The sequence below is a fragment of the Fusarium fujikuroi genome, chromosome FFUJ_chr11 (assembly GCF_900079805.1).
Source record: "Fusarium fujikuroi IMI 58289 draft genome, chromosome FFUJ_chr11".
Taxonomy (NCBI): Eukaryota; Fungi; Ascomycota; class Sordariomycetes; order Hypocreales; family Nectriaceae; genus Fusarium; species Fusarium fujikuroi.
Window position 1 is genome coordinate 1160540 of NC_036632.1, and position 15926 is coordinate 1176465.

At 50.6% G+C, this 15926-nt stretch overlaps 5 protein-coding genes; 3 read left to right on the top strand and 2 right to left on the bottom strand.

Moving 5' to 3' along the window:
* Positions 1-182: 182 nt before the first annotated feature.
* FFUJ_11646 (PEP5-like protein) lies at positions 183-2149 on the bottom strand (the record flags this gene model as incomplete). XM_023570568.1 has 5 exons in its annotated part: positions 183-1250; positions 1305-1446; positions 1502-1626; positions 1690-1917; positions 1991-2149. The coding sequence occupies 5 exons, from the start codon at positions 2147-2149 to the stop codon at positions 183-185; spliced, it is 1722 nt and encodes a 573-aa protein (XP_023437662.1).
* A 1019-nt stretch (positions 2150-3168) lies between these two features.
* On the top strand, positions 3169-4445 carry FFUJ_11647 (related to triacylglycerol lipase; the record flags this gene model as incomplete). XM_023570569.1 has 2 exons in its annotated part: positions 3169-3365; positions 3476-4445. 2 exons carry the CDS (start codon positions 3169-3171, stop codon positions 4443-4445), a joined length of 1167 nt encoding a protein of 388 aa, XP_023437663.1.
* A 1981-nt stretch (positions 4446-6426) lies between these two features.
* FFUJ_11648 (uncharacterized protein) lies at positions 6427-7575 on the top strand (the record flags this gene model as incomplete). The annotated part of the gene is made up of 1 exon (XM_023570570.1): positions 6427-7575. The coding sequence occupies one exon, from the start codon at positions 6427-6429 to the stop codon at positions 7573-7575; it is 1149 nt and encodes a 382-aa protein (XP_023437664.1).
* A 1114-nt stretch (positions 7576-8689) lies between these two features.
* Positions 8690-14436, top strand: FFUJ_11649 (uncharacterized protein; the record flags this gene model as incomplete). XM_023570571.1 has 3 exons in its annotated part: positions 8690-9889; positions 9945-11511; positions 11564-14436. 3 exons carry the CDS (start codon positions 8690-8692, stop codon positions 14434-14436), a joined length of 5640 nt encoding a protein of 1879 aa, XP_023438112.1.
* A 345-nt stretch (positions 14437-14781) lies between these two features.
* On the bottom strand, positions 14782-15678 carry FFUJ_11650 (uncharacterized protein; the record flags this gene model as incomplete). XM_023570572.1 has 2 exons in its annotated part: positions 14782-15133; positions 15194-15678. 2 exons carry the CDS (start codon positions 15676-15678, stop codon positions 14782-14784), a joined length of 837 nt encoding a protein of 278 aa, XP_023437665.1.
* Positions 15679-15926: the final 248 nt, after the last annotated feature.

Genomic DNA, 15926 nt, shown 5'->3' on the forward strand with positions numbered 1-15926 from the left:
GGCTGGTCAAATGCGGTTGCGCCATCAGTGCAACCCCCGGAAATCGTCTGATCGAGTCGGATGCAGCCTTGTGAGACTAGTATGGGTTTAAGCTTTAGAGATGTAGCAATAACATTCTTCAAATATGTAGACGTGTATTGCTGGATTATATAACAATCTGAACTACCTATATGCTAATGCGTTTAGTCAATGATCTTGGGCTCCATTTCGATATCCTTCTTCTTTCCAACGACTTCCTTCTCTTGTTGGACAGCCACATGGTTGTTAAGCAAGTGACTTGGATCACGGATGAAGCAGGCCGCGATGATGGCCAATACTCCCAGTGGAATTGTCGAGTAAAACACGGTTCTGAATGCCTTGGCGTATGTGTTTTTGAATGCCGCAGCTGTGGCTTGGAGAACTGGCTCTGTTACGTTGGGGACCTTGGCCATGGCAAAAGGGACGCCAACAGCATTCTGGATGACAGCTGGGATCAAGGTAGGCAAGTCTTTGGGTGAGTAACCCGCACCGATGGCAGCCCCAGCGATGTTATTGCCCAGGTCGCGGTTGACGATGGAGGTCAAAATCGTGCTGAACATAGCGTTACCAAGCGATCCGCCAGCGCTACGGAATGTACCCATCAGACCGGCCGAGACTCCGAGCTCCTCTTGAGGAACCAAGAGACCGGAAGAGACATAGGACAACACTGTAACCCAGGTGAAGCAGGACTGGCCGAACATGGGTAGGAGAGTCCAACCAGTCTTGTTGTTGGGAATCACGGCGGCGTACGATGCGGTGAAGGCAGTCTGCATCAGAAGGGCGAAAACAAACTGATACCGGATGTGCTTGAGCTTGTGAACAAGACTAGGCATGATCCAACCTCCAATAATGCCGGACATACTCGCGGGAACCGAGATGACACCGATTTCGATAATATCGTTAGTGAACATGAACAGAGTGCCCTGGTTGCCGAGCGTGACAACTCCCTGCCAGATCATGCCAGACACGAAGAGTACCACAAGATACACAGTGAATTCTCGGTACATGCGAAAGATCTTGATGGGGAAAAGTGGCTTCTTCGGAACGGTGAAGTCGTAGACGAAGGCTGCGATGAAGATACAGGCACCAATCGAGATAGTTGTTGCAACGAGTGTCATAGACCTATGGGTAGCACCGAGGAAGGTGACGCCGATCAGGAATACGGTAAGGCCAGTAGCAAAGAGGAGAAGTCCGATGTAGTCGAGCTCCTTGACTTGCTGCCAGCGGGTCCTCTCAAAGTCATGTTGGGGTCGAGATGGGGGAAAGTAGCAGATGAAGGTTCCGACCAGACAGATAGCAGCGTAGATTATGGTGATATAATAGCACCATCTCCAGCTCGCCTTGAGATACAGATGGGTAGCGATAAGGCCGGCCAACGAACCCCAAGGAATAGTGATGCAGAACTCGGTCCACGCCAAGCCAATACCTCTAGAAACAGGTTAGTAAAGTGATCTTGGGCCCAAATTTGAATGAAGATACATACCTATATTTGTTGGGCAGAAGCTCGCTGATTCCAGGATATGCGACCATAATGGTGCCAGCGCCAAAGCCTACCAAAGTAGTTCCAGCAACGATGTGTAGAGTGGTCTGGGAAACAGCACAAATAATCTAGCAAGCAATTCTGTTAGGCAAGAGGAATACTCCATTTTCAGAACATGTCTGGTAACTTACACCACCAACCAGGACGATAGCCTGACCGCTCAATAGTACATATCGGCGACCAAACACGTCACTCAAACCACCAGCAATAGAGAAGGCAACGGCAGAGCCAATGGACCAACTACCCGGAATCCAAGCGATGTTCTCAGTGTCTCCCAAAGCCATACCGATCTGCTGAAGAATCTGAGTAGGCATGATGAATCCGGTCGCGATGGCGGGGACGTAGGTCAGGCCCATGAACTGCGAGGAAGAGCCAATTTGTTAGTACAACCCAGATCAGCATTTTAGAGAGATTTTGAGAATATAAACTCACGAAAACAGCCAACATTGTGGAAATGGCGACTTTGGGCGTCGGCTCGAGGTCGGGGTTTTCAACATATTCAATTGAAGGGGGTCGCTGGTCATCTGCGGGCAGGGCTGACTTCTTCGCATCGCCTGTAGGCGCTACAGAAACCTCTGGGTCGGACGCCATGTTGACAGACTCCAATTGCTTTGAAGGATATCGATAATCGATCGTGGCAGAAAGAAAAGGCGGTTGAAGCTGAGATATACCACCTTGAGACGTGGAGTTGTACGGGTTTGAAAAATTAGTTGACCTGGGAACGGGGTCCAGGCTTATATAGATTGACCAACTGGAAGGTTACGCTGATGGTAATTAAACTTTGGCTAGTCTGTGGTAAAGCAATTGCCCCAGGAAATTGAAATAATGCGGGGAGGCTTGACACTACTGTAACGCCCTGTGAGCAAGGAGATGGTATGCTATGGTCAGCATGGGGTAATAGCTGGCTTCTTCTACCCCGCAAGATTGTATAAGGTAAACCTCGGTCGATAAATAAATGGCATATTGTGTAAGATTGAGCAGTTCGAGGGTGAGTCAATGAGGTTGAGTCGAAACATCTGCCGTGATTGCCGCGTATGGAATCAAGGACCATGCTGAGATTGGCGGCGGCTGTCCATCACAATGAGGGGGAGAGGGATAGCTCCACGTGGGGGACTTCGATAAGACGGGAGAAACGAGGCTCTGGACCCAAGCTAGTGCAACCGAGAATCGAATGGGGCCCCAGACGGAATCTGCGGAGGAGCTCAGCCCCTTGTCTCAAGATCTTGGGGAAGCAAAGTCAAAGAGCACTTTGACCATAGATGGGATAGCATCATACAAAACGTCGGTATTTGCACCCCGAATAGTCAAGATATTCGGTCAGGCGCACACCGAGACACATGTCCGAAACCATGACAGCTTCGGGCCAGAGAAAGCTTAATATCTTGTCTCCATTCCGGTTGTCCATCACGGCAAATACTTGGCATCAGCTGGTACTCGAGGCCATATCTAGATTGCAATGCTTTATCAGGACCATCCATGTGGACTCCTCAAACAACCAATCGAAGCTCTACAATGACCGACCTACTCAAGACTGCGTGACAGGTTAAAGAACCCCGTCTGTCCCGCCTTACATCACGTAGGATTTTTTACATACCGCCACCACAAATAAAATGGCCGATTTTCGCACTAACGCCCAGTTGGTAAAGGGGAGCCCGCCCTGGACGCGCCGCATCGTATACAATGTCCAAATCCGGGCAATACAAGCGACTCTGACAACCATCGACTGGTTGGGTTCATTTAGCAAAACTTCAGCCAACGCGCCCAATATTGTCAAGACTTACAATGTGAGAGATCATTTGCCTGTGCGGTAAGTTTTCTACACAATATCTCGACACCTCGGCTTTAGTCTTTCATTTCCGAGAAGTGTCTGCATTTCGGAGTCTCTCTTTCAAGTTCCAGAGCTGATCAGCGTTGTAGCGTTTTTATTCCTTCTTCCTATGAAGCCGGTTCATCCAAGCCCCTCCCAACATTGTTTACTATTCATGGTGGTGGATTTTGCATAGGCTCCTCTCAGGATGATGACGCCTGGAACCGTTCCTTTTCCGACACTCACTCCGTGCTTGTTATTGCATTGAACTATAGCAAAGCCCCAGCAGCTCCCTTCCCCACTGGCTTAGACGATCTTGTCTCGCTGTACCACGCCGCTTTGGATGATGAGTCTCTCCCTATTGACAAAGCAAACGGTGGCCGTGTCGCTGTCTGTGGGTTCAGTGCAGGCGGCAATCTGAGCCTGGGCTTGTCTCAGCGCCTGTTCCAATCTGACCATTGCACTTGTCGTCCTCGTGCAGCCATCTCTGTCTACGGCGCACTTGATTTAAGCCGCTCTCCAGAGGCAAAAATTAGTACGCGTCAGTATAAAACGGATGCTAGTCTCGGCTCCCCGCGCACGTCCGCACGCGATCTCCTCCTCAACATGGCCCCGCTGTTCGATTGGAGTTATCTGCCCGATGGACAGGACCTGCGAGATCCTCTCGTGAGTCCTGGCCCGTGCGCTGATCCAGATGATCTCCCTCCCCATGTTTTCATCATCGCATCGGAATTGGACATGTTAGCAAAGGAGAGTTTGGAGTGCGCAACCCGCCTGGCCCGGGCAAGAGGAGGCTCCGGAATATCGGACACTGATTCCGAGATAGGTCGCTGCGGGCGTTCAGAGCCTGGAAAACCTGGGGAGCTGGAGTTGGAAGATAAGCGATTCGCATGGCAGGAAACCTTCCCTGGCGGCAGCGTCAGATGGCTCCTGGTGCCAGATGTCCTGCATGGTTTTGATAGTCTTCCCATGCGTGAAAGGGCTGGAGAGAAAGAGACGGTAAAGGATGCAGAGCTCAAGACAGAAGCATATTGCAACCTGTTAGGTGACTGGCTTCTTAACACTGTCTTCGGTGATTGAAGGAGTCATCACAGACAGAATCCCTTCAACTCTCCTTCAGCCAATCGCGAGTTACTCATTATACATAGATATTAAATACATCTTGTGCTTCTCGGCTCAAGGTTCCTTCGGCATCTTGCATATGATTAGTCCGGCTTTGACTCTGGGGAATTGCCTACTTCACAAACCACCAATAAGAGTCACTCATTACTCCGCATACACAATGTATATGAATGATAAAATAGCATAAATTTATCAATATCTATCTATTTTTCCTAACCAGTGCCAAGAGAATCTAGACTCTTCAAACCGTGTGTCTTGATTGTGTGACCGAACTTGCTGAGTGAACCGGTAGATGGAATAGGTACAGGGATATCCAGGCCTTGCAAACTATACTTGAAGGGCTCAAGTCGCATTTCGCGTAGATCCCGAGGCAGTCGGATATCCCGAGGGACTTCGGCATCAGGCGCTTAGAGTGAGACTTAGTAAGTGTAGCCTAAGCTCAGATCACTTTGTAGTCAATCTGTCTTTCACGGAACACGGGAGTAGATGATCGGATCAAACGCATTGTCCTTGCCGGCAATCTTCTTGGATGATTTGCTCAACCCATAGGTTCTCCATGCCTGCCGTTGGACTTCTTTCGAGTCGGATCATGTTTGAGAATCCTTTGTCGGCTGGATCTTGTTATACAATTGGGTTTGTGGTCAGAATTTCAAAGAGGTCGACGGCGTTTTCTGCCATCTGGTGTCCACATGAATACTAACCATTTGGTGGTCAACACGCCCCTCAACAATTCCGAGGATTTCACCATGTAACTTCTTCGCCGCCTAGTAAGCCAATTCGCCAACCGATCTGTACAACTTGTGACCATAATGACCTATTTATAGTCTTAATCGTGTCCAAGGGGCGAAATCTTTGACTTGTTCTGCCTAGGTTCTCTATATCGCTTTGCGAATCAATGGGCATGCCTCCAAAGGCCGCAGACCGAAATCGTCCTCCAGTCCACGCCGTCAACAGCGAGTATCATCAGCATACTCAATTCAAGTAATGCATGTCCTGTAAGGAGAGCTTCAACAGCAATCCCTGTAGTCCTTGAGGAAATGGGCCATGTTTGTCGGATGGCTTAGTGGCTAGATGATTCTGAGGTACACAACTAAGGCTCGCTCAGATAGGGCCATGGCCCATCTGGGGACGACAGAATAGTTGCATGCATCCACAAGGTCTTTGCGTCACGACGGGCAAGCATCTCTGGGCTCTGTATCATGGTGCGTCCCGGTTCTTAACATTTGGTCCTTGCTGTTTACCTGATGAAAGAATCGTCAGGTACTGATACACCCACAGCGGAGAATTCCTCTACGGCGAGAAGATCACACTGGAACACAGAAACTTTAGAAGCAATGATTCTTTGAGGCGCTCGCGTCTAGAGTATTGTATAAGAAAACGCTCCAGGACAGGGGATGTGGATTGTGATGACCGGGTTGACTTTGTGGAAGCGTGGCGAGTCGCCCAGGTTAACAACCTCATGTTTGAGTCAGCTCATAAGCAAATGGCCATCGATCACGAAGAGTAACAATAAATTGTAGCTGAGCCTGCAGTCACTCAAAGGGCTTGATCTAGTCACATGAGATATGATGCCACCGGACTCTTCGGGAGGGTTTTCAGAGGCCACGTCCGCGATAAAATGTTCATTCAGAGCAAGCCTGAAAGGACACCAGCTCGCGCAGGGCAGATAGATCCTTTGGAAACGTTTTGTAATAGGCAATGTTGAAGGCCTTGTACGAAAAGCTCATATATTAGCGGTATTTCGGTATTATAACCGGCGGTCGGTGTTGCGCGACTCCAAATGCCGCCTCGATTGGTCTAGCGGCTGATGTTGGATGCTCATCACTTACTCCAACTTGATCAGATGACGCAGCCGTGTTGCATACCAAGCCTCAGCTTCCCCTCAATCAATAAAAACCTACCAGTTTCAAATCATAACAAAACAATCCCATAACCTAAAATGAAGCCGTCGCCGTTCACTTTTGACCCTCGTGCTGATACCCTACTCATTCTGCAAAACCCCAACGCGCATCTACAGGAGGAAAATGAGATCCAAGTGGACTCGGAGCCGGAGTATGAACGGCTTGGATCCGATGAGGCGGGGTTGATGGAAACAACAAAGGCCCGACGCGATTCACCGATGACTTTGGATAACGACCAGAGTTATCCGAGAGGTTCGTTAGAAGAGAGCGGGTCTATCCGTACTCAGGTCGAATTCCGGGTTTCATCGAGACATCTGAGTCTTGTCTCACCAGTTTTCCGGGCGATGCTGGAAAGCCGATTCAAAGAGTCTCGGCCAAATGATCAAGGGCTCTATGAGCTCCAAGCAAGCGAATGGGATGCCGAGGCACTCGTGATCTTGCTCGACATCATCCACGGCCACCATCGCGAGGTCCCGAAACGGATATCAGTGGAGACGCTCTCGCACATAGCAATTATTGTCGATTACTACGGCTGTCACGAGATCATGGAGCTGGTTTTCGCCGCTTGGGTGAGCTATCTTGGGCCGCCCGAAGAGTTCGTCAAGCAGGATCCGATGCGATGGCTGTTTATTTCTTGGGTCTTCAGGCAAGAATCATTGTTTACGACCGCAACCAAGATGCTGCTCTTATACGACAATGGCAAATACGTGGTTGACCTGCCAATTCCCCAGCCAATATTAGGTAATGACGCGCTTTACCACTTTTTTACCGGAAATACTGACCAGCTTGAAGATAAGATTGATGACAATCGTCAATTCGTTCTCAATACTCTCTTCGGCCATCTCTACAATCTCCAACAAGATCTCCTCGAAGGCAAAGCCGGCTGCTCAGAAACATGCGCCAGTATGCTTCTCGGCTCACTGATGAAGCAGATGCGAACAAGAGGGCTTACACCTGTTCGACCATCGATGCCATTTGATGGATGGAGAGTTGAAGATGCGCGTAGCATGATTCTTGGCTTTGCGGCGCGACCATGGCGCGTGCCTGGAAGGTCCACGGATCATCCTTGTACGTTGAACAAGTTCTTGTTTTCACGCGTCAGCTTGACGCTCGCACATGCTAAAGGGCTTGAGTTAAGGGACTTTGAGGGGAGTCCTTGTGCGTTGTTTCAATCTATGAGTGTATAGTAGCTCAAGTGTATACGCCTCAAGCATGCTTAATATGATTGTTTATCAATGCTTAAACAAACAGCTGGCGTGTATCTCATAGCATACCTGAAGCTGGGCATTTCTAATAGATGCCTTAGTAACATGTCCATAATTAATGCTGCGAACAATATCAGTTGAAGCGACTGTAATTCCCAATCGTGTAAGAAAAAAAATATTACTATATTGAATTTACTATATGGCTGCAAGCTGTCTATAAATTAAATAGATAGATTGATGTATATATATCTAAGAATCTTATATTATCTATATACTTAACACTTTCTTTAAATATAGCTAATCTTTTCTTCATGTAGTAGCTTTTGTTATTACTATAGGGTATTTGAGATCCCGGCATATTTGAGAAAACGAGAAGCGGGGCTGTTGGGATCTTGATGCAGCTAACCCTACTAACCGAGTTTAGCCCCTAGCTCAGGGGCTAAGCTATTCCCAATCTGCTTAGTATGACCGGGCCAAGAGATGGTGAACCAAGCTTGCTAAGGTCACCGGGATCTTCCGCCGTGAAATTAGGATGAGGCTGCCAGCCCGTCTCGTGTGTTGATACCCCGCAACGCTGGAAACTCTTCGACACTCAGCTTTTCTCTCGACGTTCAAGTGCTTTTCGTGTTTTCCTGGCGATTTGAAGCGTTTTTGCTCGACAGTGAGCGCTATCGAGAGACTATTGCCTAAGGCATCAATAAATTGCTTTGCTTTTTACTTGCCGAGATTGGAGCTCCATTTTTAAGAGCTATATCTTGTTCCAGCTGAGCTGCCAGGCCCAATGAGACGTCGATATGTCGCCCCGTATAGGGACTAGGTCCCGACGCCACGGCCCCCTTACCTGCAATTTTCTGGCCTGAGCTGCAATCGTCAGCACAGCCGATACAAATCGCAACTCTCCACTGCGTCACCAAAATCAATCAATCAATCAATCAATCAATCAATCAACAACAATCTCACTCTCTTTGCGCCCACCCAACGACACACTGTGAGCCTCATCAAGTGATAGGCGCGCAAGCAGCAACCATCACCATAGGACTCAGCGCACTCTTAGCATGCTGATGCGATAGCGCGACCGACAGAGGAGTCAGCCAAAATGGCAGGCCAGGAGCCTCTGAGACAGTTTCGGGATGTCAAAGATGCCGTCTATCGCTACGACTCGGTTTTCGCGTCAATCAAGTCGCCAACAGAGATTTATGAGGAGAAGCTGAGATCGATTCAAGACCGCATCGCGCAAATATGGTCTGAATTGCCATCGGCGCCGCCGGATCAAACATCCAGGCTTCAGGAAAACCTGATTGAGCTGGGCGGCCAGAAGAAGGAACTGGAAATCGACCAAAAGACCAACATTGAGCACTATGAAAGAGTTCACGCGCAGAAGATTAGGCAAACCATGGACTCGTTCCGTGACCATCTCTTTCAACTCATGGGAACACCCAGTGGACAGTCTCAATTTCAGATGACGCCTGACACTACGAGGCTTGGGACTGATGGAGTTGAGAGCGCACTCGTGGAGCCCGAGTTTCCTGAACCGGCACCCATTGTCCCTGTTTCTGCAGATGATGAGATGGACGATGGACCTATGTTTGACGATCACCTGATGGATGACACCATGGAAGACGGTGCTGATGATGCCGAACCTGCGGAAGACATCTTCCCCCAGGAGGACAGCGTGATGCAGGAACCTGTTGAAACTGAACCTCACAGCGAAGAACCCACAGAAGAGCCCACAGAAAACCCCATAGAAGACGAATCTTTCGGGACGGAACTTGACAACGAGGAACCCGCGGAGGAAGAAACCGCCGAGGGGGAAACCGTTGAACCACCAGCAGACGAAGAGCCCGTAGGGGGGTTGTCCGCCGAGGAGGAAGCTGGCGCGGACAGTCCTGAAGAGCCTAATGACAACCAAGCTGCAGAAGTAGAACCAGCCGAGATAGACCCCGTTGACGATAAGCCTATCGCAAGCAGAACTCGAAAGCCTGGCAATCGAATAGAAGCATCGAGTCGAGACATTGCTGCTCGCGAAGATATTTCTGCTCGTCACGCCAGATATACTTTCAGTCCATCACCAACTCCGGCTGCTGAAACCATCACGGTACAAGCGGACGAGTCTGATGATGAAGAGGACGATGAAGAGGACGACGAAGAGAACGACGAAGAGAACGACGAAGAGAACGACGAAGAGGAGGATGAAGATGAGGACGAAGAGGAGAATGAAGAGGATGAGGTATCTGAAGTCGAATTCTCTGAACCGGATGAAGCCCCCCCATCACCACGGCAAACCAGATCAGGAGGAGTAAGCTGATTCACCTCTAAGTTTGTTTGATATGTTACTTACCAACTTTTTCCAGATCAAACGCAAGGGAAGCTTCTCAAGTCCAATGACGAAAACCAAACGCCAAAAGACAGAACGAGCATCGTCTACTAATAAAGAGTCACAAAAGGATGCACCAACAACAGAGTCAACACGACGCCAGACTCGACTACGTCAGCGACAGCACGACCCGACAGGCGCTGATGAATTCAAGGGAATCACTGACCCGAAATGCGGAAAGGTCTATTTGACGTACTGGGACAAGACCAAAGAATGGCTCGCTGTTCTCATTCTTCCTATGGGCAGTTTTGACAAGATCGGAATCCCTGGATCTATCGAAAGCTGTGGCTTAGCAGACTCCCTTCCACCTTGTTACCAATATGATAAAGTGTCCGGAGAGTACAAATGGGCCAAACCTTACGAGACTGGGAACACTCTCGTCAACGAACGCATGTTTCCGGTCATGTACTTTGACGGTCGAGACTTTCCTAAGAGGAGTGCCATCGACTGGATCGACGCAAAGGACTTGCGGAGATTTAATCCAAAGCTCAACAACGAGCTTCTTCCTCATGTCAAAGAGGTCGACAGATACTTGAAGGCTGACCCGGCCAGAGCAGCTTTACAAGCGGATGATGAAGATGGCGAGAGAGTTCCATACAAAGAGAGAACCGAGTCTCAAGCACCAAAACCAGAAGAAGCGAAGAAGAAAAAGCGCAAGTCGAGTGAACACAAGACTTCGGGACCCAGCGAGGCCAAGACAAATTCAAAGAAGCAGGCCCCAGCAGCAGATGCACCAGCAGATACAGAGCTTCAGAAAGCAACCCCTACGCCGGAGCAAATGGCAGCACACAGGGCAGCAGCCTTGAAGCCTCAAGTGCTAAGGATAATAGGCCACCATAATAGCTCGGACAAATCAAAACCTAGCAAGACCACAGCTTCAAAGTCAGCAACGACGGCACCTGCAAAAACAAATGAGAAAGATTTAAATGGTCGGCCTGCATCTAAACCGTCTCCTCTCGGTCCGGCAGGATCGAAGCCATCGAGCTCAAAGTCAGGAGCGATCAATCCTGAGAGACCAGCGGGGAAAGGATCTACTCAGCATGCAACATCAACACATAGGTCATCGGCCTCGAGGACACCAGCTGCTTCAGATCCCAAACCCACAACTGCGAGACCTGCAGAAAAACAATCAAACCAGCCTGCCCCAAAGCCATCTGCAGCAAAGCAAGCAACAGGGAGACCAGCCGGGAACAAGGCAAGCCAGCCTACCCCAAAACCGCCAGCAGCAAGGACAGTGTCGAAGCCAGCCGAGAAAGAATCAGATCAAGCTGCACCAAGTCCTTCAGCACCTAGGCCTGCCGAGAATCACCAGACCTCCCAGACCCAGACAAGGCCCAAGCCAACAGGTCCGAGACCAACTGTAACAAGGGCAGCATCAGGGACACCTGCCGAGAGGGAGCCCAGCCAGCCTATCGGAAAGGCGCCGGCACCAAAGCCAACAGCACCGAGGCCAGCTGAGAAGGAATCAAATCCACCTCCGCCAAAGCCAGCCGAGCATCGCCCAAACAAGCCTGCTCAGACCAAGCCTCACGCAACTGTAACTGGTATGACAACTCGCCGCATGCAAACTCGGAACTTACAGCTAATGAGCCCCAGCGGAACCTGATGTCCCTCTTCCAGTCTCCGACGAGATTCAAACTGAGTTTGTGGAAACGGAGTTTGTGCCTCAGGATGATGAGCCTGCTCCTGCTCCAGCTGTGGAAGAGGACTCTCAAACTGCCCCTGTCCAACAAGAAGCTTCCCAGACCCTTGCTGACGCTCCGCCTCCCCCTCCGCCGCCGCTTCCAGCTCCAGCCCCGGCTCCGGCTCCAAGAGCTCCATCAGCACCGCCAAGGCATCAGTCTGTTCCGCAGCCCAGTAATGTCTCCCGCCCGTTGCCAGCTCCCTCGCCAGTGCCAAGGCCTGCAAGTACCAGGAATCCGCCACGGCCACTGCCTGGTGAGGATGTCAAAAAGGAGAAAAAGCCTATCATCGTCATTGACATTTCAGATGATGACTCAGACGGTGCTGCTGAAGACTATGCCGCTGCTGCACGCGCGTTATCGCTACGGGCTTCCCGAGCCCAAGTTCTTCAACAGCTGACTGCCGTTCTGGAAGCAGATTTAACCACCAGCCAGTCACGAACGACAGCAGCCCGATGTACTGACGCAGAGCGACTATCGGCGGTTGACATCGCGCTGGCGGCACTGAGGCGGGACGAACCATCGAACTCGTCAGCCGGACAGTCGTGGGACCGGAGATCTTATGATTCGACGCATAGGCCTGTGCAAGGGGATTTAGAGAGAACACGTACACCACCATACAGCTCAGCTGCGTCAAACACGTCCCTGCCAGATCAGCATCAAGCGCAAATGGCCAACATGAACCGGAGCATGGGTAGGCAGTCCGGCTCTGGGTCACTTCCAACCCCGCCGGCCCAGTCATTGCCAGGGCCCATGGATATCGATAGCTATTCATCACGCCCCCCATACAGCGCAGGGCCGAGTCCAATAGGCCCATCATATCGCCAGCCACCTTCGGAGCAGCATTCACATCTACAACAGCCCCAGCCACGACAAGCACCGGCTTCTCAACAACAGCTGCTGGCTGACTGCATGATTGCTACATCCAGCCACCCAGAAAACTCAACTCGGCGCCCAAGTCATGATCAGATGCCACGGATGCCTGAGCTTCCTCCCACAACTCAATACTGGCATACCCAAGGGCGATTGCAGCAGTCACACGATCCCCAACAGTCACATGAGAATCAATATCAGCCAAGTCAGCCACCGCATGCTTCCCCTGTGTCCACTGCATCTTCGATTCAGTATCCGCGACCTGCTGTCCAACAGTATCAGACTCAACAGGCGGCTCCATCGCAATATCAGAATACGCTGTATCAGGCGCAACAATCACCAGCTGAGCCTTATAACCAGTCCCCGCAAGCTTATCCACAGCAACCTTTGATGCAACACCAACAGCCACAACCCGCTCAGCAACATCATGCTGCTCTTCAGCCATCCTCAACCCAGCAATATGATACGCAGGCGCAAACTCAGCCAGTTGAGAGATCTACTCAGCGCACCCCTTCTCTCGAACACCTGATGCACAGACATTTGCATGAATCTCCGCGCAACAGTCGCAACCAGGTCCTGCCGCCACCTCCGCAGGCTTCTCCCCCCATTCCTTCTGCCCAAAGTCACAACCAGACGTCGCATACACCGCGTGTATCCTATTCCAGCCCGTATGCTGGTACTTCAGCACAGCCTCCACTACAGGCGGGCCAGTTGCCAAGTGTACCAACAGTCCCCTCACAGCAAACTGTACATCAAACGGCGCCTCTCCGAACTAGCCACGAGTGGTCAAACTCGTATCAAAACAGCCAAGCACAGGCACAGCAGGCAGGGGCATCTGCTGAACGGCCTTCTTCGTCTCATCATCAATCCGCATCTCAAAGCCACTCTCGGTCAGCGTCTGGCCACAGACAAAACGAGCAGCGGCCTTCCTACCAACCATCAACTTATACCGCGTCTCAATCTTACCCCCCATCGGACGGGAACCAACAATCATCAAGCCAAGCTTCGAATCTTCCTCCACCCCGGTCACTCATGGCCATTGATCAGCAACCCCAGCAAGATCCGAACCTTTTGCCGCCATTAGTATCGAGTAACAGGCCACAAGAACAGCCATACCAGTCTTCTTATAACCCATATTCAACTATTCCTAGCATGAGGCAGCACCATGAACCACCGTCTGCCGGAGTACATCCACCCCAACATCCTCGGCCCGGGCAAGCAGGTGCTGGCTCGCCGCCAGGATTCTCTCAACCACAATCCCAACAACCAGCACCTGAAGCAGCCTACCACCCAGCGCCACTTCGCCAAGTTGGATCAGCTGCTGGACCTGACCCCTCACCGATACAACGAGTGGCAAGCGCTCATGAACAACGAACCTTGCCTCCCCGGCCAGAGTCTTCAGCAACTCCGGCATCACAGCCATCTGCGCCAACAACTTCTAATCAACAAGGTGAGGCTGAGTCTCGTTCGTCCCGTGATAAGCGAGACAAATGCGATAAGCTGAACTCAGAGCCGCCGGGGAGCACTCAGCAGCCGGAACCTGCTACGGAAGCCAATAAGTTTCACCCATGGGTCCAGGTTGATCTCAACCTACCCCAAGAACCTCCCGACTGGGGTGACTCAATACCATTTGAGCTGGTTGAGTTCATCTCTGAATGGGAGCGCCTTCGTTCACTACGCCAAGGTCTGGCAGGTCTACGAAACCACAAGGGCGGCCTCGAATGCTTGTTCTGCAATGGCCCTGAACGGGTGCCTTATGTCTATGACCGCAAGAACTACTTTGAGAAGCACCTCTTGAATCACTGGCAGAGGGTGAAGAAGCTTCATCCCGAGGGGCCAGATCCTACCCCACGCCCAGTACAGCGGCAACAGCAGTACATTTTCAGGGACGGCACCGCGAATCTCAATGTTTGATCTGGAAATAATAAGTAGGGAAGAATTTTGCGAGGTGTATGGGATTTAATGAGGCGTTAACTGTGAACGATGCATTTTGGTGTCAAATGGAAGGATGAACGAGAGCAGAGTCACCTTCACTTTTGAGCCATGGTATTTGGATAGGCATAGACTGACTGATGTATTGTATACATATCTAACTATTTACACATGGAATGTTATTTGCGCAAGTCAAAGCCAAGTAAAAGCCATCAAACTTGGCGAAACCCTCATCATCACAACATGCCGAGCCCTGAGAAATATCTCGTGGATATAAACTAAAGGAACATATGGAAGATGAGTTCGTTTAGCCCTTCGAAGTCTCAATCACGCGTTGCAACGACGAGTAAGACTGACATCGTCAACTGCCAAATCCGCATACTCGAATTCGCCATCACACTGGATCTCGAAACGCAGTTCCCCAGCATCATCAGAGTTCTGCGGGGTGAAGACCTCACCCACTCGCTGATATGTGGAGGGGCTAGATTGATCAAAGCTTCCGCTATCCCGCATCCTTTTTCCATTGACGAAGGCGTTAGCATAGCAGGAGAAGTCGAGGCCATTGACTTGAGCACTCTTCAGGCTGAGGTAGTACACCAACTCATATTCGTAGTCTCCCAAAGCAGGGAGAGCTTGGGAGAACGTGGTGACTCGGTTGTCTGACGTGGGGGTGTTGTAGCTGATTCATGCGCTATCAGTATAGTTTATAGAAGAGTCGTGAAGGGTAAGGATAACTCACAGGCAGTAGGAGGGAGAGCGCGGACTCAATGAAGAGACTTGGACGCCACTGTCGAGATCCCAGGGCCAACCATTGTTGTTATCATCGAAGCTGGGGTTGTAAAGTACCTGCTCTTCAAGACAAGGACCTGGCCCAACGGGGCCAGCAGTGGTGGTGGTGGTAGACTGCTCAAGAGATTGTTCGGTGGTAGTAGTCAGGAAAGTGGTGATGGATCCGGCCGTCGCAGAGTCAGTGGTGCTACCGATGATGGTAGTGTCGAGGGCATCCGTAGTAGCAGTAGCATCAGTGGTAGCGTCGGTGGCAGTGGTCTCAGTCACATCGGCAGTGATGGTAGACGAAGCAGTGTCGTGAGAAGTGGCAGCCGTAGTTGTCTCGACAAGAATTGTTGACGACAGGGCGATTGAAGAAGCAGGCTTGCAAGGGCCAGCGCTAACACCGCTAAAAGCAGCAGCAGCAGCTAAAAATGCGACCAATTGACGAGCCATGACAAAACTGTAGCGAATGGACAGTGCAAAGTGAGCACAAGAATGAAAGATCAATGTAGATTGACTAGGAATACAATTAGACAAAGCAATGGGGATTGCACCCCTCATGAGTTAAATTTACGGTTATTTTCCATTTCATCAGGGGGGAATATGCCAAGCCTTGTGCCTGCGGGCCACAGGTGAAATATTGGCTTTTGGCGCACGCTACAGGCAATAGTTTGGTGGGTCATGATGAGAGCTGAGGTGCA